This window comes from Carettochelys insculpta, chromosome 13 (genome assembly GCF_033958435.1).
Source record: "Carettochelys insculpta isolate YL-2023 chromosome 13, ASM3395843v1, whole genome shotgun sequence".
NCBI lineage: Eukaryota > Metazoa > Chordata > Testudines > Carettochelyidae > Carettochelys > Carettochelys insculpta.
In genome coordinates, this window is record NC_134149.1 from 43253762 (window position 1) to 43277085 (window position 23324).

Below are 23324 nucleotides of genomic sequence, written 5' to 3' on the forward strand. Positions count from 1 at the left end.
CAAATAAAGCAGCACATGCACCTTCCCAGTGCATCCCTCTGGCCATGGGCACCCCAAGGGAGCAATTAAAAGGTCACAGCACCTGGGAGTCCCCAGGATGCTCCAGCGTTCCTCTGTCAGAGGGTAACTGGAAACAGAACTGCTTTGCATAAAGGAGAGAAATCGCTGGTTTACAGCGATCCGCGCGACAGCGTTAGAAGACAGAAACCCAATACTCACCCTGAAGCCTTCGCAACCACCCTCCTTTCTTACGCACGGAGAAATCAGAGCCGCAGCTTTAGAACGATGACCAGCAGTTTACCCATTGCTTCTAACAGCTGCTGCAGTGTGTGTTGTTCTGATGAGCCTAAACAGCCTCCTGCCCCTCTCTTGGATTTTTCCCCACCCGCCAGTCAAAGCAGCACCTCTCGGACCCTGCCTCAGGGCCCTTTGGCTCCAGGAGATTGGTGAAGGCGACTGGGGGGTAACTTCCTTTACGCTGGCACTTGCTGCATTCTCCTCCCTTTTCCAGCACTGCCGGGCTCTCCCGGCACCGAGCATGTCGTCACCAGCTGACAGTCACATGCACGGACTCTTGGACCTCTCTGAAAGAGGGAGGATTTGAGCTGCAGGGAGGAAGGTTAAACATGCAGGAGTGCTGCCTTCACAGCTGGCAGACTGGCCATGACACAAGGAAGCCGGAGCTGGAGAATTTAAGTCCTAGTCATTGGAAAAACGGCCTCCAGAAGGAAGCTGCAATTAAAGCTGCAGGGGAATCCAAAACTTTGGGGGATGGGAGGGAAAACACAGAAGAACTAACGGGTCGTTTCATTCATCCTGCAGACAGCAGATTCTCCATTACTAAAAGACCGCCTGCATCTTTCACCATCCACCCCACATGCTAGACAGCAAAAAAACCATTCAGTGGTTTTAAGCTAAGAGCACGTTCGTGCTCGTGAAAGAAAGCTAGCACCGAGTACCTGCTGCACACCGAGGCCACGTTCCTTCACTTCTCTACCCTTTCACTCCAATTCCCAACTTCTCTGTCATTGCAGTCTTGGGGACCCACAGCTCTTTCAATTAACACCACCATTCATTGTCCTTCAGGTCAGAGATGGCCACATCAGTAAGACTTTATGCTGAAGTACAGGCTGAACCTCTCTAATCCAGCACACTCTCAGCCAGCAACATCCCTAATGTGGCACAGAATCCTAGAACACTAGGACTGGAAGGGACCTCAAGAGGTCATCAAGTCCAGTTCCCTGCCCTCTTGGCAGGGCCAAACACCTTCTAAACCACCCCGATAGGTGTCTGTCTAACCTGCTCTGTGGAATCTCCATCACTGGAGATTTTTAAACTACCCTAGGTAATTTAGTCCAGCGTTTAACCACCCGGACAGTTAGGAAGTTTTTCCTAATGTCCAACCTAAACCTCCCTTGCTGCAAGTTAGACCTATTGCTTCTTGTCCTCTCCTCAGAGGCCAAGGAGAAGAATTTTTCTCCCTCCTCCTTGTAACCCTCTTTGAGGCTCTTGAAAACCGCTATCATGTCTTCTCTAAATCTTCTTGCTTCTAAACTAAGCAAGCCCAGTTCTTTCTGGCCTCTGACTCACCATTTTAGTTAGGCAGATGACCACGTATCATAGGTACAGCCAAGTTTCCCACAACCCCATAAAGTTTGTTTCCAGCCATCAGTCCTGGCTCACAATGTTCCGTGCTGTTATTTAGCTCTAATTTACCCCTACACGTCTTCTCAGAGCCGAATACGCAGTGGAAGTGTTGCTAACGTGGTAGACGATATTAATCTCCTGTGGTCCGGCACCAGTCAAATGCTGAGGGTGCCGGACTAGAGAGATTCCGATCTACTGATGAATGCTAAGGAGTCCATTACCTGGGTTACAGGCCTTTCCACAAGCTGGACAGAGCAGGGCAGTTGCAGCTCATTCCTGCTACTCTGCCTTATCCTCTTTGTGACCAACTTATTTTGCTTTGTACCACAGCTCAATTGGTCTCAGTGAACGGAACAGAGAAAACGGGACTCGACAGGGAGGCAATCTGTTGGCCAATTTCAGGACTGGCACAAGGCCGGAGAGGGTGGGAAGGTAAGACTGTTTTAGCCTCAATGTACCATGGCCTGAAGTAGAAGGGGCATTCTACACCCCTGTTCCAGTCACCCAGAGCCACTCATCTGCATCTCAAACCTCCGCCCCTGCTCAGCCCAGAGCCCCTCACACACTGGAGGCCTTGGGCCCAGGTTGCCTGTCCCTAACCCTCTGCCCCAGCCTGGTAAAAGTGAGGATGGGGAGATGGGGGAAAGGATGGAGTGAGCAGGGTCGGGGCTTGGAGAAGCGGTGGGCCAGGGAGTCAAATATGTGGCAAAGATGTCTGGGTTTGGAGGCAGATCCTGGCTCGCACTTAAATTCAAAAAAGCGACCTTGTGCTTAGAAAGGCTGGAGGCCAGAGAGCCAAAGATTTGCCTTCTGCCACATGACAGCATTGAGGGAGAAGAAATTAATGGAATATTTGAGGGAGACAAAAAAAAAAAAACAAAAACCACACAGCGCTCCAAACCCAGGCCATTTCCTTGCCAAGTTACCACAGCTGCTGGGGTGTGAACAACAGCTTACGCTAATTAGTGCTGAAGAGTCATTTGCCACATGGTGTGAGAAACGCTGTTAGAAGGTGGCACAACTGGATTAAAGTGTTCACGAATTCTCCTGCGGAACCACTGTAAAAGTTACTGGCCCTGGGCTCGTGTTCATCATCAGCGCAGGAAATCAAGGAAAACGTGCCTCAGTTCTCTTTAGTCCTGAGGCGTACAAGTCCAAACTGGAAATTACAGGACTCACTGAGTTTACAGCCCTGCAGTCAGAGTAAATATAGAATCACAAGTCGTTTCCTGGGGCTACAGCTACTGACAAGCGAGAAGATTTCCTGACCCTTTGCAACTTGAGTAGTTAGTCAAAGTCCAGAGCCCTGGGGCATTCCAGCTGGGACTGGAAACTGGTGGTTGTCAAGTACTTAGCTGATGCTTGTTTACAAAGAACGCAGAAAGCCCCGCAGCTCTGAACACACGTGGAAGCTAGAATGAGGGAGCAGAAGAGATTCAGGTATGTCTGAAATGTACCTCAACCTACTTTAGGTAAACTTCCAGCCCCACAAAACAAAGCTGCAGAAATGTAGCACTTTAAAGACTGACAAAATGATTTATTCAGTGATGACCTTTTGTAGGATAGACTCACTTCTTTAGATCCACAGTAATTTCAGCACACAGTAATTACGGTAGTGGTGCACGTCCACGCCACCCTCCTTGGGTCAGTGGTATCTCCCCTCACTAGGAGCTCTTCCATGCACTTGGGCCCAGTCTCTCAGCTTTGCTGGCAGCTTCCTGATAGGAGCCCAGCCACCAGAGAGCTTCCCGGCATGCTGTCCCACACAGAGCAAGGGAAGTTGCCCCCACAGTTCCCTGCCAGGAGAAGCCACTATGAGCTTCTCATCCACAGGAAGCAGGGCAGCCCTGTCTGTCTTTCTTGTCAATTTCACAGCTCCTGCAGTGAAATGAACAGGACAGTCAACAGCCTATGTAAGGGACAGTGTCTACACAGATCCCACTTCATCTAAATACACCCACTAATGTCTGACAAGCGGAGGTGGAGTTTGACAATGTCATGGGGGAGGAAGATGGCTGTAGCACAGACACTGACAAGTCTGTCAACATAACCTTGATTTACCTACTGAAACTTTATCATTTCACCGCAAGCACTTCGTACTGACCTTCTCATAAAAGCAGCCACGTGCCAATAAAAAGAACTGAGATGGAAAGTACATTTCCCAAGGGACAAGGGCAACTGAGTACCATTCCAGGCAAGGTGCAAATATTTGCATAAACTTAATTACTTTTACCGTCCCCTGGACTAACAAAAGCTTCCTTACATAGCACACTACTGCAACTATACTTACCAAACCGTACTCAAAACTATATTGACCTGCTTTCTCTTCTACAATACTTGCTGAATTTTGCAGAAGAAATAACCCAATATTGAATGTTCCCCCCCCGCTTTGATATCAGTGAGAAAAACTTCTGCCTTTTCATAGCAATGTATCTGCTTCTGTTCTACTCCACTATCATTTGTAGTGTTGGCATAGTCACGTTGGTCCTACACTATTAGGGAGACAAGGTGTGTGATGTAATATCTTTTTATCGGACCAACTTTTGTTGGTAAAAGAGAAGCTTTTGAGCTCATAAAGAGCTTGTCTTCTCCATCCATAGAAGTTGGTCCAAGCAAAGGCATTAAAAAAACAAGGTGGGTGAGAGAACATCCTGGGACTGACATGGTTACTACAAATACTCTGCGCACACACACAAGACAGGAGTATCACTACTTTGGAAATAAACCCAGTCAAAAAAAAGCCATTTAAAAAAGTGCTGCATCATCAGCACTGTAATTGTTTCACACCCTAATGGGTCAAAAATTATGCATCAGAGTCCTGAAAAAACAGAAGGTTGGCTTTAAATTAGAAAGCCAATAAACGACACAAAATGTTTATTCAGTTGAACGTTCGGTTTTCACTCAGATAATGAATTAAATATTCCCATACAATCATAAAGGCACTTTGTAAAAAAAAAAAAAAAAAAAAAAAAAAGGCTGAAAGTCTCTTGCGAACATTGGATTCCAGGAGATGGAACTTTTTAAGTACATCAGAACCAGGAAGCCTGAATAACACATACTGGGGCCATTAATGGACAGGAGTGCCAAAGAAGTACTCAATAAAGACAAAGGCCCTTGCTGAATTCTTCACTGAAAAGGATATAGAGGAGATACTCCCATCAGAGCTTCTCTTTTTAGATGACGAATCCAAAGTATTGTCCCAAATACACACGTCAACAAGAGGGTTTTAGAGCTGGTCAACTAACCTGTAAGAGGTCACCAGGGCAAATGCTCTTCACCCCAAAGTTCTGAAAATTCAAATTTGGAATTGTCTAACTACCAACTGTGGCATGTAAGCGAACACTGAAATCTCAAGCTGTACCAGATGACTGGAAGGCAGTTAACATAAAGACAATTTTTCCAACTGGGTGCCAAAGGCAATCCCAGCAATTACAGGCCAGTACACCTAACTTCAATACCAGGCAAACTGGTAGAAACTGGAACAACAACAGTTTTATCAGACACACAGATGAACGAGGGATGTAAAATCCCATTTTATTGGTTATCCAGTTAAACAGATAAAAACGGGGATAGGGAGGCTTCTGCAGCTGGGCGGGACCACGCCGGCCCATAGAGCATCCTGGGCCCCAGGGAGCAGGGCTGATCTGGCCTGGCTGGAGCGCTTCTCCCGGAGGCAAGCTCGGGTTGGGCCCACTGTGGATGAGGGCTGCTGCAGTCGCACTGCAGTGCCCCTACTCACAGCAGGCCACGCAGGCCTGGAGCAACCCCCTGCCCACAGTGGGTGAGGGACTTCTCCAGCCCCCACTGGTTAACGGCTTACGCATTAGCATCCCTAAGATGAAGATACTATGTCCAGAAAGTCAACGTGTTTGTTTTTAAGGGCACTCATGCTTCTGTCTATACAGTTCTGAGGGAAATCAACAAGCGTATGGACGAGGGTGATTCAGTTATCACCACACGCTTGGATTTTCAGAAGGCCCCTGACAAGTTCCCTCATCAAAAGCACTGAAGAACAGCATGCAGCTGTGATGGAGTGGGGGATACCTGTGTGTGTGTGTGTGTGTGTGTGAGTGACTCACAGAGGGTGTGAGGCTCCTGCTGAGGGTAACCCTGATGACCAGGTAACACCTTTGTACTGCAGACAAAGGAGGAGGTGGACCCTGAGGGGTTTGAATTGGAACTGGGAGTTGGAAGCAGTTAGTCTGAGCTGGGAGAGAGAGAGAAAGGAGGGGGCCAGGTCCCGGCTCTGGGGGCCCCTCGGGGCCTCCTCTCCCCAACATGGATGGGACTGGCTGTCTCTGCCGGCTGCACTGACTCCTCCGTACGACGCTGTGTCCTGTCGGCCAATAAACCCGCTGATCTCCTGCCGAGCGAGAGACTCTCCTGCCTGCGGACGGGGTGCAGAGCTTGGGGGACCCCAGAACCCCACCACAGCAGCCATGGGATAAGAGGGAAGGTCCTCTCAAAGATCATTAACCAACTGAAAGACTGGGAACGAACGTAAGAAAAGCAGCGCAACAAAGCCTGTGCTGTTCACCATAAACGATCGGGAAAAGGGAGGAAACAACAAACGGGCGAATTTTGGAGCTAATACAAAATTATTCAAGATAGTTAGGGGCTGCGGGGAGTTAGAGGTATCTTGCACAACCTGGTACACTAATAATCATGGTCTTAATGAGAGAGACTCTGTATTGATGGGTTACTACAACCATCTGCAACCCATAACCCAGCCTTGTTGCCTTATGACTACATGCACGTTAAAAGGTCACTTCACCTTGAGTGGTCCCTTACAATAACTGCTGACTACCTATGCTGAACTATCTATTCAAGCTTGTATTTAGCTAAGACAGAGAGTACTTTTCCCAGACCTGAAGATGAGCTTTGACTAGCTCAAAATCTTGTTTCGCTCTCCAGTGTAAGTTGGTACAATAGAATATATTACTTCAATTGTTTTTCCACTAATACAGTGAACCCTCAATACAACAGACTAATGAGGGAGAGGGTGTCTGTTAAAACCGATAGTCCATTATATCCAACGGTTTGGCTCACTGAGCTTCCCAGCTCCTCCTGGCTCCAGGAGGGCATGGTGACTTCTCCAGCACTGAGCTGGTGGGGCTTGGGGCAGAATCAGGGGGCTTCTCTGGTTCCCAGCCACCCACACTCTGCCCTGAGCATGGCGGCTGCTCTGGCTCTGAGCTTTCTGTGCTCAGGGCAGAGCGTGTAGGCCCCTCCAGCCTCTGGGTTGGTCTCGGTATAATGGATGGTTTGAACAGGACAGGAGGACCCCACAGAGAACGGGTAGATACGGTAGATGTCTGTAGACTAGCTCCACACCAACTAAGTACTCTGCACTGGACAGGGAAAGATGGAAAGAAATAGCGAGGGAGGCATTAGACACCAAGAGGTGCTGAGCCCAGGTTTGTTGAGGATGACTATATAAATCTGCGGTACAGACTGACCCTAATCCTGTGCCCACGCTGGTTGCCCCATCTCATAAAGAATGTACAAGACATGGAAAAGGTTTGAGGAAGGGAAACAAGGAGAAACTGTTTGTGTCAGAAAAAGAGATGATTAAAGGCAGATATGAGAGGTCTATAGCAACTAGTGTTGAGGCCAGGGAGGAAACAATTCACCTTTTCCACAAAGATCAGGGGTCACCCAATGAAATCGATAGGCAACAGGAGTACAAACAAAACTTCTCTGTATTATGTGCAACTAACCTGTGGAACTCACTTGCATGGGATGTGGTCAAGAACAAAAGTATAACTGAGTTTAAAAAAAAAAAAAAAAGAGCTACATAAATACATAGAGGATACGTCCATCAGTGGTCAGAGATGCAACTTCCCACATGGGAAGACCCTAAACCTCTGTCTGCCAGAAGACAAGGGAAGATTGTTCCACAGTTGCCCTATTAACTACAAACTCCCAGAAGCTCTAATACCGGCCACTCCTGGAGACAGGACACCGGGCAAGAATACACGGTTTGACCCAGTATGAGAGCTTATAAGACTCTTATTAAGATGGTAAGAGTTGACGCTCTACAACTGTATCATGCTGAAGAACACAGCATCATACATGGAGTCATGGCACACTGGAGTCCAAGCATGAAGAAATGCTACTCTATTTAATAGGGACAAAGACAGTGTGGGTTTCTTTCAGCGGAAAAGAGGAAATCCAGGTCTAGATGAGTTGGCAGATGCAACAAAAGCAGAACAAGGTAAAGTGGTTCTGCTGCTGCCTGAAGAGGCCACAGCTCCAAACATCTTACCTGTATCCACTACGTAGTTTATTTTTATGTATAGTATCAAGATTTCTCACCACAGCCTTTGGACTTGTCTACGTGACATTTAGTTTGCAACGAGCTGGGATGTAAATCGACTTCACGCTAGCCTTGTACTAAGTGTCCATATGGATTTTTCTGCCTTGCATTAAAAGTTCCACAGCGTACTTCAATAGGCTTTCTAGTCTACTTGTAGAAGGCAGCGTTTCTTAAACTTTCTGAGATCCCAGAACTCCAGACAATAATATTTTTCATGGGGAGTGCCTACAATTTTCTTAAAAAAAAAACTGTCAGACTAAAAAACCCCAAAAAGCAACATATACAGCAAAAGCAAAATGAAGCAATCTAATCAGTTATACTAGCAATGACGTAGTGACAGTGTACCTGGTTATAACAACAGACAATATCGACCACCAGTGTATTTTTCCAAACGCTTGCAGCACATCTGTGAGTTGTTCATGAAACACTAGCGTTCCATGAACATAGTTTAAGAAACGCTGCTAGAAGGAACATAAAACCAGGAAAAATTCTGAATGGTTTGGCCGTACTGCCCTTAGTGTACCCAGAAAGCTGGTCCGTGGATTGGCTTCGTTTTCGTATTTTGTTTTTTAATTTAAAAATCAAAGAAAACAAAATGAACCCACTTCCCTCTGCGCTGCCATACATGGGTATAATGGAAATGCCCCACGGATAAAACTGAGTTTAGGAAAGTACCAGCATACAAACTAAACGCTGGATATTGCTCACTCTGGGATCCAGGGAAGGAGCAGAAAAGACTCAGGGAAAGAAACATTTTGGGTACATTAAAGACCATTTTAATTATGTTGTTTTCACATTTTTATTAAACAGTTAATCCCAAACCGTAAGCAAATATGCACCTCAGAGACGCCCTTTTTAAAGCGTTTCCATTAACTATCTATGGATCTCTTGTGTGGTTTTCAACCCAGTTGTGGTTTGTATACATGCCAAATCCTTTAAGTGGAAAAAACAACAGTGGCTACAGCTGACCATCTCCTCTCAGTATGCAGGAAAGCGGGGGCAGTGGGGGAAGCTGCTCAGAATATTAATGCATCTCATCTATTACAATATTTTATTTCCTCTACCTCTGTTCTGAATAGACTTAACTGGACAGAATATAACTAAACTACTGAGAGTAATTTAGCTCTGCAAAGTAATTTAAAAAATTCCTCACTTTCAAAACCTGCTGTAATCCAAGTAGACCCACAGATAGAGTAGGTCTGCAACATGGGAAAGAAGTAGCGTTTACCCGTCCATTGGCAAATTAAGCTAGTTTACAAACATTAGAAATCAGTTACAAGTATATATAAATCCACCCACAGCCTTGGTAGAATATTTTATATTTCAAAATTCGTACGTTACCAAACATGTCTCTCATATAATACTTAAACCAGATTTGAGAGAGAGTCTTGAGCTTTTATTCCACGTGATTGTTGATGCTTTTGAAAACTCGTTGCTGGTAGTCTGACTCAAAAATAAAAGACAAAGTTGCTAGATAGGGGGATATTACAGTTCTGTTCCAGTGGGTGAGACGAAATCTCACGATGAGTGTACAAATTCATTAGACTCACCAACATTGGACAGGAAGTTCTGAATTACTAGTTGGGGTTGGCCTACAGAGAAAAGTTAAGATTGGCAGGGGTATGTCAGTAAGGGGGGTGAAAACTAGCCCCCCACATCTCTGACCCACATAGTTATGCCAGCTAGGGATGTTAAAGGTTAACAAAGAGGAGATGTGGCTGGGAAGACCACAGACAGGAGCTGCTCTGGCCAGGCCATGGGCCACCCCAGCAGTGCCATAGATGAGGACACTCTAGCTGGGCCAGAGCAACCCTGGCCTCACCTCAGCCACTCCCTCTCAACTGATTAACCAGTTGAATGGGATTTTACGTCCCTAATGCCAACAAAATCCACAGTCTAGTCAGAGCTGTTGACAGAAGAGGGTTTCTGTTAACATAGGTAACTTCCTCTGGGGAGAGGCATTCCAACAACAACAGAAAAAAACTGGATGGTAGGTTGTGTCTACACTCTGGGGCTGTGCCAATGTAAGTATGCCACTGTAGTTCTCAGACACATTCATGGCTTCTTGACTATCACTGACAATACCAGACCAAGTTCACAGTTTTATAGATTCCAAGACCAGAAGGAACCACTGTCCCAGGGATGTTGTTTGCTTTCACTCAAACAAGAGGCTGTCTCAAGACACGGATTGATTTCCCCCAGTGATAGGTGAAGAGCCTAGAAGTACAGTGGGGGAGACAAACATATCCCCAAAGACAGAAAATGCATGAAGGATTATGTATTATATATACACTCCAAACATGAAAACAAACATATTGAGGACAGAAAATGCTCTGACACATTACAGACCACATATCGCCAGGACCAGATCATTTATTAAGGCTACGTCTACACTACCCTGGAAGATCGACCCACTCAGGGTCCATCTTCCAGGGTTGAATTTCACATGTCTAGTATGGGCACACAAAGTTAACCCTTGTACTCCTCGCAAGCAACTCTCCCGTCACCCTTCCCCTGTATAGGCAGGCAAGTTAGCCAAGCACGGATACATCATCAATTTTAGCTATGCAATTGGCATAGCTAGAATTGCGTATGTGCGGTTGACTTTCTTAATCTAAGATATAAGATATAAAATAAGATATAACCGCATTTGCTCCAACCCCTCCGACAGAGACAAACACCTACAGGATCTCTACCAAGCATTCTTGAAACTGCAATACCCACCTGAGGAAGTGAAAAAACAGATCAACAGAGCCAGACGTGTGCCACGAAGCCTCTTACTACAGGGCAAGCCCAAGAGAGAAACCAACAGAACACCACTAGCCATCACTTACAGTCCTCAGCTAAAACCTCTACAGCGCATCATCAGGGATTTACAACCCATCCTGGACAATGACCCCGCCCCCAACTTTCACAGGCCTTGGGAGGCAGACCAGTCCTTGCCCACAGACAACCTGCCAACCTGAAGCAAATCCTAACCAGCAACTATACACCGCACCACAGTCACTCTAACTCAGGGACCCATCCATGCAACAAACCTCGTTGCCAGCTCTGCCCACATATCTACACCAGCAACACTATTACAGGACCCAACCAGATCAGTCACACCGTCATGGGTTCATTCAGCTGCACACCTACCAATATAATTTATGCCATCATGTGCCAGCAATGCCCCTCTGCTACATACATCGGACAAACTGGACAGTCTCTACGTAAAAGAATAAATGCACACAAATCAGATATCAGAAATGGCAATATACAAAAACCCGTAGGAGAGCACTTCAATCTCCCGGGCCACACAGAAGCAGACTTAAAAGTAACTATCCTACAGCAAAAAAATTTCAGGACCAGACTCCAAAGAGAAATTGCTGAGCCACAATTCATCTGTAAATTCAACACCTTCAGCTCAGGCTTAAACACAGACTGTGAATGGCTGGCTAAATACAAAAGCAGCTTCCCCTCCCTTGGTGTTCACACCTCCAGATCAGCTGCTGGTAGTAAGCCTCACCCTTGCTGACTGAGCTAACCTTGTTATCCCCAGCCTTGCTCTGGCTTATTTATACCTGGCCCTGCAGATTTCCATGGCCAGCATCTGATGAAGTGAGTCTGTGCTCATGAAAGCTCATGCTCAAAACTTTTCTGTTAGTCTATAAGGTGCCACAGGACCCTTCGTTGCTGTTACAGATCCAGACTAACACTGCTACCCCTCCGTTTCTTAATCTAGTGCAGACATAGCCCGAGACAGGACAATGCCCTGACCACTCTCCTACAAACGGTCACTAGTTCACCTTCCGTAGTCTCCTCTTACCTTCTCTTTTACAGAAACACTCTGCTACTCCCACTTTGTGCTGCACCCAAACCCTAATTTAAGCACTGTGGACTTATGGTGACAGGGAGCAGATGAGTGCCACGGAATGCCGCTATCCATGCCGACAGCGGCCTGTGTAGAAAGCCACACCGGTGAATATACTGCAGCATTGGGAATCCTGTTGAGGTCACAGTAGGCTCACGACGGCAAAGCACAGAGTCCTTTTAGCACCACCTTGCCACCAACGGCCCAGCTCGTTACAGTGACACAAAGTAGCACTCATTAACCTGAACTCAACAAATATATTTTAGGGATAGGGAAGTAAATGGAGACAGCAGCAGAACCATTACCTCCCAACATGTCTCTATCCAGCGGGGGATCATCATCTGTCATGGAAAAGTCCAGAGTTCCTCCTGCTATCTCTACCATGTCTTCATCGCTGGTGCTGCTCTGGAAACTCCCCCGACGAAAGCCTTTACTATTCATGGCCAACGTCTCTGCACCTACAACAAAAGGGGAAACAAAAGGTAGTTTCTCTAGCATAAGGCTGAAGACACCCTTGGGTACACCTGAGTTCCAGGGTAACTGATGCCCGACTGTGTCGATCCAGGCTGAATAGCTGAGTGGAATGAAATGGCAGACCCGGGATCTTACAGGCAGGAAGGGAGGTGACAGATTTAGATTTTCAATATGGCAAGCTCATGTCAAATGTTGCCTGTTCTAGCCAAGGGATCTGACTGAATTTTCCACATTTACAGGCTGTGTTCCTGTGACCTATTCCACACTAACATATGGGCCAGAAAGCAGTAATTTTCTTACATGAAAGACGAGGACATTACTTCAGAGTTCTAAATCAGTGATTTAACAAAAAAAGAAAGCTGGATTTAAAGCTCTTTAAACAAACATATTTCATATTAAATTTGAAATTATAACCTATTAAAGCCTGAACTGATGATTATCTATCAAATTAAAAACAAGTCTACTGCCAAAGTTTCAAAAACGTCAAACCATTGAACTGGTGGCATTCACTAAATACCGGGCTGCTGGAGGATTTATTTACCAAAAAAGTTTTAAATCGGTTTTTGACAGCAGAAGCCCTTTGAACAGGCGCACGCACAACATATTCGTCATTTAAATTCGACTAGTTCAGTTAAATGATTGGTTCAAAAAGTTGAGAAAGAGTGGGAACTGAAAAAGCATAAAGCTTGTTTTCCTTTTCTTACCCTACAAATAAAAGTAAGATGCAAGTGGAGACCTACTAGATTTAAAATCTGAAAGGACACAGTGACGGTAAATCAGTTCAATTCACTCACAGCTAATAGTTCTTTCTGATAAATCTGTTTTGAACACACCATGTTGATAGAAAGTACTTTATATATCCAGTACCTTCAAGACAGTTCTATTTTGATGATACATACCAACCTGAAAATGCTGTTACTGCACATTTTCAATTGAATCAGTATCCTAATATAGCATGATTTACAAGCAAAAAAAAAATCGTTTGGTGAGGTTGTGATGGAGCTTTGATTTTCTAACCAAAAATAAAAAATTATCAATGTGAGTAAATTTTTGTGATGTTATTATGTGGCTTAAATGAATGTGCACTGATAGAACATCCTCCTAGTTTGTAAAACGAACCAAATTTAGGTTAAAGGTTGTATTTGCTTGTCAGTATGTTTTAGAAGTCACTAAACAGAGACTAAGCTTCTCTTTAGGAGACCAATAAGAGCGCAAATGCAAAATAAGATTTAAAATCAGTCCACCCTGGTGGCTTAGATACCATGGAAGTACATCGGTTTTTATAATCCTCATTAATAACATACATTCCAAACAGAGAATCAGCTTCAGCGATAACTATCAAGATAATATGCACATACAATAGACCCCTGACTTAGAGGAAGGTTGTGTTCAACTTCCTGTCAATCAAATTTCGCATTACCCCAGGGAGCCAGGAAAGTGACCAGCGCAGCAGCATTGATCAGTTGCCTGTCTCCTGTGAGCTGCAGGGAGCCAGACTCCAGCTCTCCCACCCAGCTCACAGGAGACAGGAAACTGATCAGCAGCACACAAGGGCAGCTGGTGCCTGGCTCCAGACTGCCTGCCACTGGCAGGAGTGGGAACCTGACCAGCCCTCCTGCACTGGTCAGTTTCCCTGTTCTCCTGAGTGGCTTTCAGCCCAGAGCCAGGCACCAGCTCCCCACCACTCAGAGTCGCATTAACCTGAGATTTGTGCAAGTTGAGTGTGTGCATCTTGGGGTTCTACTGAAAACCCAACTCAAACCGCACTGCGACTCAGTGCTCTACATCACATTAAAATCCAATATCAAATTCCCCTAAAGTCATGAGTACAAAGCCTGACATAGGTGGGATTAAAACCCACATATAATGATATAGGAGGATTTAAAAAGGTAATGCATGAAAGTACACAACGGACCAGAGGATTTTTAAAAGCCTGGCAAGCGGACAGTGTCAGAAAGGTTTTATCAAGGCTCCAGAGCTGGTGCACTAGCCAAATGCCTTTGAACTAGCGCTAGAATTTCTGTACTGCCTGTAATGATTTACAGAATCCTACACCCTTCGACCTCTGAGCTTTCTGATTCAGGTGAAGTGAAGTTCACACGGTGTGTTTAATTTTCAAAGTACTGGCTCTGAGGACAAGGAACATTTGCACTCTAACTCAGAAGCTGTGCATGGCTCAATATTTCCAAGCAAAGAGGAGTTAAATAAACCACTACTGTTATCTGAGGATGAAAGATAGCGGTTCATGAGCCTGGTGTTTCCGGATGTGGAAGACAGCAAAATAACTCAATCATCAATAATTTTCTAACTACACTCTGCCTTCACAGTCGTCATCTCCTGATAAAAGGAGAATATTGCAACATGTTGTTCATTAGCAAGCTCTGATGAGAAACAGAGATACTTGGCTTTCTTCTCTGCGGCTGTCAACACTACAAGATAAATTCAAGTTTGTTACACTGGGTTTTATAAATTCAAATCTGCGTTTCCTCACCTCCCCACAAATTCGAGTTAGTGCTGCCACACTAAATCACCCAAGATCAGCTGTTGCAGCAGTGCATTGTGGGAACCTATCCCACGGTTCCCTCTGGGTTTTTTCACTGGTGCAGTATGGGGAAAAAAAATGCCCCACAAGTGGTTGTGGGTATGTGATGTCACCTTCCAATGCGGCATTGCCCTCACTCCATCGACAGACAGCCCCCGAAATCTTTTCTGAAAGGACTGGTCAGAAAGAAACTGAATTCACATTCCTGATACCATTCAAATTCATGGGCTTCTTATTGCCTTACTTCCTGCACACCTGGAGAGCATCGGAGATGCAATGGGCCAGCAGGGACAACTGTGGGGCATTGTGGTTTAAATGGAAGCTGTTTCCACACTACCATTAATCTGAATGCTTCGATTCGAACTTCCCATTAATCCCACTCAGGTGGTCGGAGTAAGACTATCCACCGTAGCACCCCCTAAATTGAAATTAATGGTATTTCATCTGCGAAGGGTCACAATTCAAAAAAAAAAAAAAAAAAAATCAAGCAAAGTGCCTTAGATTTGAATTTTTTTATGCTGTGGCATAGACATAGCCCAAGGGTTTTTGCATTTAGAAAGCTGGATGCTTTCTGCTATTGTGAATCCTTCATGTTGCCCCAAATGCATAAAGGTGCTGTAAGCCTCACAGAACTGGCTTCCAAAGGCGTGCATGCCAGGAGATTCCCCTTGGGAAGGCCAGAAGAATGGCATTACTCACACCCCCGCAGAGTGCTGTGCTGGCCGGTTCCTGCCGCTTGTCTGGCGTATCACTAGATCTGCAGCTCAGTCACGTTTTAGAAAGATCAGCACTTCCAAAGAGCATAAATTACATTTTGCATCATTTCCTACTGCTCAGGAAAACAATCCTGACACTGCACAATTAAGACAAAACTTCTTGCAGAAAAACACCCATAAAGCAGTGTTGGTTAGCCTTTAAACTGTATTCAAACTTTAAACAGATGCTGCGTGCAAGTGAAAAAAATGCTAAATGTACCTTCACTCTAAAATGAACATAATGTTCAGTACAGCAGGGAAGCAGCTATACTATAACCCTAACCTACCAGAGTGCGAGCAGTCCTGTAGCACCTTGAAGGCTAAAAAAATTCCAAATTCACAGCCCTCTGAAAGACCACAGATGGAATTACTTCCAGTACCTTTCAGAGCACACACAGAGGAAATTGGCTTATCTTACCCACGTATCCCAAAGTTACTTGCCAAGGATCTGTGGGCAGTTTTGTCTCCTCTCTCGCCAAAAGTTTTACAATGCACTAACATGACATTTAACATTAATCAAGTGGTATCCTACTGGGGGACAGTGTTTAGTTTTTGGATATGCTATTTCTATCAGACGTGGAAGTTCACTTCCTGACCAAAACTCATCTGCAGCAGTGGGCTTTAAAAGCTGATATGTCTCACCCCAGTAGAGGCAACATACCAGGCATAGGCGAGGTGATCCCTCCGTTTATACGCTTTACCTATATTTCAGAGGGTAAAGACATCTAGGGCCTCCAGGAAGAGGATATAAGAAAAAGAATACATTTATTTTTAATAAATACATGAATTTCATGGTGGCAAAGGTGTTGAATTAACAGCCCTCTGGAAGCCAAAATCCCATGTTTTCAAAAGGTACAGCGCAGACCAGAGTGTAGATGTGCCAACACACTGATTTCTGCCGGTGAGGTTCATCTCATCTGCAGGAACCACCTCTGTGGGGAGAATAGGGCAGTCTGCAATTCTCTGATAAGGCTATGTCTACAATAGGCAAGAAAGTCGACCACAGTTATGTTGATTTTTAGCTACGCATTACGAAAATTGCATAGCTAAAAATCAACATCTGTGCTTGGCCAACTTGGCTGTCCATACTGAGGAAGGCTGATGGGATTGTTTGTCTCATCCAACTCCCTTTACTCCTCGCATCTCTCAAGTAGTACAAGGGACAACTGTGACCCCTCACCCCCACCCCAAGAGGTCAATTTCATGTGTCCATACCAGATGCACAAAAATCAAACTCCGGTAGATCAACTCTGAGCAGGTCAATCTTCCAGGCGAGTGTAAACTTATCTTAGGTCAGCTGGTAAAAGGGGATGGTGGTGTATTATGTGGCTGTCTAGCGATACAAAATATCAGCTTAAGAACAGACACCCTGGATATCTCCCTAACACAACCAAACTTGGATACAGCCTAATAACCTTGAGGTCAAAGATTCATTCCCTTAACTATGCAGGTCCACCTTTAATAAGGCTTCCCATTACTTGTGTGTTTGTTTTTGGAGAAGTATAACTGCCATGGTTACATCTTACAGTTATGGGAAGCGAGTATCCCACCTGATTGGAAGCTGTTCCCAGAGTGCATTTATCAGTGGTTCACAGTCAAGCTGAAAAGCCACAACAAGAGGGGTCCTGCAGTGATCAGCCCTAGGTCCAGTCCCATTCAATATCTTCATCAGCGATTCAGACAATGCGATGCACTTACATTTACAGATAAAACCAAGTTGGAAGGGGTTGCAAGTGCTTTGGAGGGTACAATTAAAATCAAAGACAATCTGAAGTAAATGGGATGAAGTTCAATACGGACAAATGCAAGAATCCACCAAGGAAGGAACAATCCGTTGCACATATACTAAATAAAAAACAGTGTAGGAAGGAGTACTGCAGAGAGAAGAGTCTCGGGGTGACGTCACAAAAAAAGCAAACATTCTGGGACAGTAACAGAGAGCTAACCATGCTAGTCTATATACTATCAAAACAAAAAAGCAGTCCAGCAGCACGTTAAAGACTAACAAAATAATTTATTAGGTGATGAGCTTTTGTGGGACGGACACACTTCTTCAGATCATACCAGAAGAGACTCAATATTTAAGGCACAGAGAACCAAAAATAGTAATCAAGGTTGACAAATCAGAAAAATCATCATCAAGTGAGCAAATCAGAGAGCAGAAGGGCAGTATCAGCAAAAATGTTGTAAGCAACACTCAAAAAGTAATCTTCCACTTTACTCCAGGCTGACTGGGCCTCAACTGGAGTATCTTCTACAGTTCTAGGTGCTACGTTTCAGAAAATATGTGGACTAAGCGGAGACAATCCACAGGAAGCAACAAATGATTAAAGGTTTAAAAAAACATGACCTGTGAGGAAAGACTGAAAAAAATCTGGGCTTGTTTAGTCCAGAAAAGACTTGGGGAGACAGAACTTAACATTTTTCAAGTACATAAAAAGTTGCCAGAAGAAGGGTGAAAATTTGGTCCCCTGAACTTCCAGGATAGGACAACAAGCAATGGGCTTAAAAGGAAGCAAGGGGCGGGGAGGGGTTAGACTGGACAACAGAGAAATCTTCCTGTTTGACAAGTAGCAGAGGTGTAGCCATGTTAGTCTGTATCTGCAAAAACAACAAGAAGTCCTGTGGCACCCTAGAGAGGAACAGATTTTTCGGAGCATAAGCTTTTGTGGGCAAAGACCCCACTTTGTCGTGCATCTGACAAAGTGGGGTCTTTGCCCATGAAAGCTAATGATCCAAAAACTGTCAGTCTAAGCTGCCACATGACTTCTCATTCTTCCTGTTTGAGTGTTTCATCACCCAAATGTCCTAGTGAGGTTGTGGAATGTGTCACTGAAGGTTTTTAAGAACAGTTTAGACAAACACCTGTCAAAAATGGCTCAGTTATGATGTAGTCTTGTCATGAATGCCAGGGAGTAAACTAGAGGGCTTGTTGAAATCCCTTCCAGTCCTAAACTTCCGTGACTCTATAGCTATTGATGCAATCTTAGTGTTTATAGAAAGTGGTGTAAGCCTGTGTCTCAGGATGAAATCCAAAGACCAGATGCTTCTAAGATCAGATTTGACCCTTTCTGTTCCACCTTGTAACACACTGACATCCCCATTGCTCATCAATTTGTCTGAAGTTCAAACAGTTCATTTACGCTAATTAAAAAAAGCTCTCGAGAATATCCAAACACAAAACATACTTGCCCTGTTCTTCTGATACCTCTGAGAATAGCTTTTGATTGGATCAGTATTGATCTTTCAACCGACGGCTGCCTTTTCTGCCTTTCTTGTTATTTAGTACTTTAGCTGCTGAATGTCAACCCTTGCATTGACGAGAACTTACTCCTCCTCTTCATAGCATGAGCTCCTCACCCATTCAAGAAACTCAGATACATATTGTTCTGTCAGATGCGTACACACAGTGCACAGCTGAATTGCTCCCATTCACTGACATTGCACTAAAAAACCTGACAATCCAGTAATAAATGCTGTGCAACAAACACGGTGTGTGGGCAGCAAGTCTATATGGAAGACAGTAACTATAAAATGCTACATTGAACTCTTCTGTCAGTGATGAATGAAGTCCCCAGTTCCAGAAAACACAGTAGAAGCTTGTTGACACTCACAACCATGCTTAAGTGACAACTCCCTTGACAGGGGAGCAGTAAGGACATGCCTACACTGCAAGAAAATACCCACAGCTGACTCAGGCAAAGGGGCTGGTTAGGTGTGATGTAGATATTTGGGCTTCAGCTGCAGCCTGACCCTGATCATCCACACCTCAATTAGCTAGCCTCTTCGCTCCCATCTGCTGGCGAGGCCCAGCTGTGGGTTTTCCATTACAGTGCAGATACACCCTAAGTTAAACTAAGCCTCCTGGATCCTTCTGTACCCAAAGAAGTGCACTCACATGCTTCATCCCCACATAATGACCTTACATGAATGAAAGCAGCTCCTCCTCCCACAAGGAATCAACACACCCCCAAAATAAAAATAACTACTCCTTTATGGCGCAAGGTTAAAAAAAAAAAAAATCACTGGAAGAGGTCAGACTTGGCTTTCCCTCTCGCCTCACCATGGGCACACTTACCCAAAGCCTGCTGGCCTCGCCAAGGGGAAGCCATCTTCCTCAACCCTGTCCAATCAGCTTCTTCCCCTTTTTAGCCTCAAGATGCCACTTCCTCCATCCGTGCTGACGCGCTGGATTAAAAACCCCAATAGATCCGCCCTCCTGGTGGCAGGCAGTGACTCAGAAGACAGGGCCACGATGATCAAGCTAGGCAGAGTACTGCCCTATCGGCATTTGTACTTGCAGAATGGAGTCCGAGTCCTTTTCTGCCTCCATCATGAGTGGTTTCACTTGAGAGTACAATTCCCAGTCTCTCTCCTTCCCATTTCTCCTACTTAGCTGCCAATAAACTTCCTTTCCATCCCTACTCGCCTGTTTTCCTCCAGCCAACACCTTGGTCTCAGATCTGCTACTCCTTTTTGTCCTCCCCCATATGCTGAACCCAAAAGAGCTGTTTGGTAGGGTTGCGCAAAGCAGCTGGAAATTCAAGCTCACACTCCTCCACCCACTCCTGTAAACACACTTTTAAAGGGCCAGTGCACTAAATGCAGGAGCATGTTGAAATAGCTCTACCGAATGCAAACGCAGCTCCCAGCACAGATTTCCTCCAACTGATAGAAGGTTTGGTTTTGGCTCCAGAGGTGGTACACAGAAGTCACGGCAGAGAAAAGTCTTTCAAGAGAACGGAACAATTGTAACCCTGATCAGCTGCTCACTTGTAATATTCAGCTGGGGCGGGGGGCGGGGGCTCAGCAGGGGAGAGGGCATGAGGAAGAGAAGGAATAACAGTTCACCACCTTCTGGTTCACTTCGCTTGAAGATCCAGAATCTGGATAATTAGAGACAGCGCACTGTTTTCTTACAGGTCAAACTGATTCTAATGTAAGTTCTGACACCAACCAGCAATCGGAACACCTGACAACCACTTCTTGACTTCCACACCCCCCCCACCCCAGCTTTCCAGCTCATTCCTAAATGCGGTACTCTGCTCTCGCTCCCCGATCTCAATGCTTAGGCCCCTCTTAAATTGGAAACGTGTGTATATACCACAAATGTTCAGAATCACCTTAAAGCCCTATGCAACCACTAACAAGGAAAGGATCAAGGGTATAGAAATCCACACTAAGAAGTAGTTATAAAAAGATATAATACAGTCACCAATACTTAGCAGCACCTGGCCTGGAACCAGCAGAGCAAAGATTGATAGAAACCTGTTCACACTACTATTCGTATACTTGCGCTGCAGTTTCAAACATAAAATGTTTATTGCCAGAGCCGAAAACTTCCTTGTTACAAAAGGACCCCAAAGAATCAGCAAGTTCACCAAAATAAGTTGCTTTTGTCTCTCTCACAGGGCAGAGTTACTGCATTAGAGGGTTTCAGATGCTTACACGCTGCTTTGTTCAGGTACTGCTTTTGATTTCAGAAGTGAAATCCGACAAACAAGGACCCATATCAACATTAAAGGGACAGAAAAACATTTTTAACCAGCCACAGCTGTGAGCACAGCAGCCTGGTGAGCTCTACCTAAGTTGTCCCTATTTATGATACTTTCTGCTCTTGGCTCAGTTTGGGCAGTGAAACTAGACTTGTCACTCATATTGGGGCCAACTCAATGCTGACAGAATTTGCTGACGTACAGGAGGGGCCTAACAGTTTCAGCAGCCCGCCCCGGGCAAGATGTTGGCAGGTTGCGGGGGGGGGGGTGTCCAACTTGGCAGACAGAACAGGGCTGGTTGCAGCCCAGCTCACCACAGAGCTACTCCCCTCAGCCCTGCGCTACCAAGGGCCCAGGGCTTGGCTGCTGCCATAGTAACAGCGGCTGGGATCCCTGGGCTCCTTTCAATTTCTGGGCCACAGAGCAACTGCCACCTTTGCCTCCCTTTGCTGGTGGGCCTGCTGACACAAGTGGGCCTGGGATCAGAGAGTCAGAAACCCAGGGTGGGAAGGAACCTTAGGAGGTCATAGAGTCCAGCCCCCTGCCCAAAGCAGGGTCAACCCCAACTAAATCATCCCAGCCAGGACTTTGTTAAGCTGGGACTTAAAAACCTCTAGAGATAGAGATTCCACCACCACTCAGGGCAACGCACTCCACTGCTTCACCACCCTCCTGGGAAGTAGTTTTTCCCTAATATCCAACCTACACCTCCCCTTCTGTAACTTCAGACCATTGCCCCTTGTTCTGCCATTTGCCACCACTGAGAACAGTCTCTCTCCATCCTCTTTACAGCCCCTTCCAGGAAGTTGAAGGCTGCTATTAAATCGTCCCTCATCCTTCTCTTCTGCAAGCTAAATGAGCCCAAATCCCTCAGCCTCTCCTCACAGGCCACGTGCTCCAGCCCCTTCATCCTTTTTGCTGCCCTCCACTGAACTCGCTCCAATGCGTCCACATCCTTCCTACAGTGGGGGCCCAGAACCGGATGCATACTCTATATGTGGCCTCACCAGTGCCGAGTAGAGCAGAATAACTTCTCTAGACCTACTGGAAATGCTTCTCCTAATGCACCCCAATATGCCATTCGCCTTCTTGGCTACAAGGGCGCACTGCTCACTCATATCCAGTGTCTCATCCGCTGCAATCCCCAGGTCTTTTTGTGCTTCACTGCTACTTAGTAAATCAGTACCAGCTTGTAAAAAGGCTTGGGATTCTTCTGTCACAAGTGCTGGACTCTGCACTTCTCCTTGTTGAACCACATCAAATTGCTTTTGGCCCAATCCTCCAATTTATCTAGGTCACTCTGGACCCTACCCCTACCCTCCAATGAATCTACCTGACCCCCCAGCTTAGTGTCATCTGGATTGTCTTCCCTTCCTTTTTTCAGCATGGGCACAACATTTGCCTTTTACCAATCATCCAGGACCTCTTGCGATCACCATGAGTTTTCAAAGATAATAGCCAAAGGGTCTGTGATGACATCTGCCAATTCCCTCAGTACCCTCAGATGCACTAAATCCGGACCCATGGATCTGTGTGAGCCTAGCTTTTCTAAACAGCCTTTAACCTGTTCTTTGCCCACTGAGGGATGCCCACCTCCTTCCTATACTGCATTGCCTGGTGCCATAGTCCAGAAGCTGACCTTGTCCGTGAAGAATGAGGCAAAAAAGCATTGAGTACTTCAGCCTTTCCCACATTGTCACTGGGGAACCTCCCTCATCCAGTAACCGCCCCACACCCTTCCTGATAACCCTCTTATTGTTAACATGGCTGTAGAAACCCTTCTTGTTGCCCTTCACATTCCTTGCTAGCTGCAGTTCCAATTTTGCTTTTGCTTTCCTGATTACCCCTCGGCATTCTCCAGCCATAGATTTATACTCCTCCTCAGTCCTCTGTGCAAGTTTCTACTACTTATACTCATCTTTTGAGTTTAAGCTCACCAAGGATTTCCCTGGTAAACCAAGCTGGTTGCCTACCATATTTGCTTTTCTTACTGCACATCGAGATCATTTGTTGCTGTGCCTTCAATAAGACTTCTTTAAAATACTGTCAGTTATCCTGAACTCCTTTCTCCTTCATGTTAGCTTACCAGGGGATCCTGCTCATCAGTTCTCTCGGGGAGTCGAAGTCTGCTCTTCTGAAATCCAGGTGCTCACCTTTCTTCCTTTTGTCAGAATCCTGAAATCTATCATCTCATGATCATTACAACCCAGACTGCCACCCACTTCTATTTCTCCTACTA

General features: G+C 45.5%; 1 protein-coding gene across 4 annotated transcripts in view; it reads right to left on the reverse strand.

Annotated features, from left to right (window-relative positions):
• Positions 1-23324, reverse strand: part of LOC142020399 (H(+)/Cl(-) exchange transporter 5) — a 78589-nt gene that overhangs the window by 26698 nt on the left and 28567 nt on the right. Inside the window, exons 1-2 of one of the 4 annotated variants that reach the window (XM_075008166.1) lie at positions 19669-20060; positions 12125-12277 (exon numbers count right to left, since the gene is read on the reverse strand). In XM_075008166.1, coding sequence (XP_074864267.1) covers positions 12125-12277; positions 19669-19702 — 187 coding nt within the window. In that variant the 5' untranslated portion in view covers positions 19703-20060. Of the gene's footprint in view, positions 1-82; positions 103-219; positions 515-12124; positions 12278-19668; positions 20061-23324 lie in introns of those variants that run through there. The other 3 variants (XM_075008167.1, XM_075008168.1, XM_075008169.1) reach the window with 3 other exon arrangements.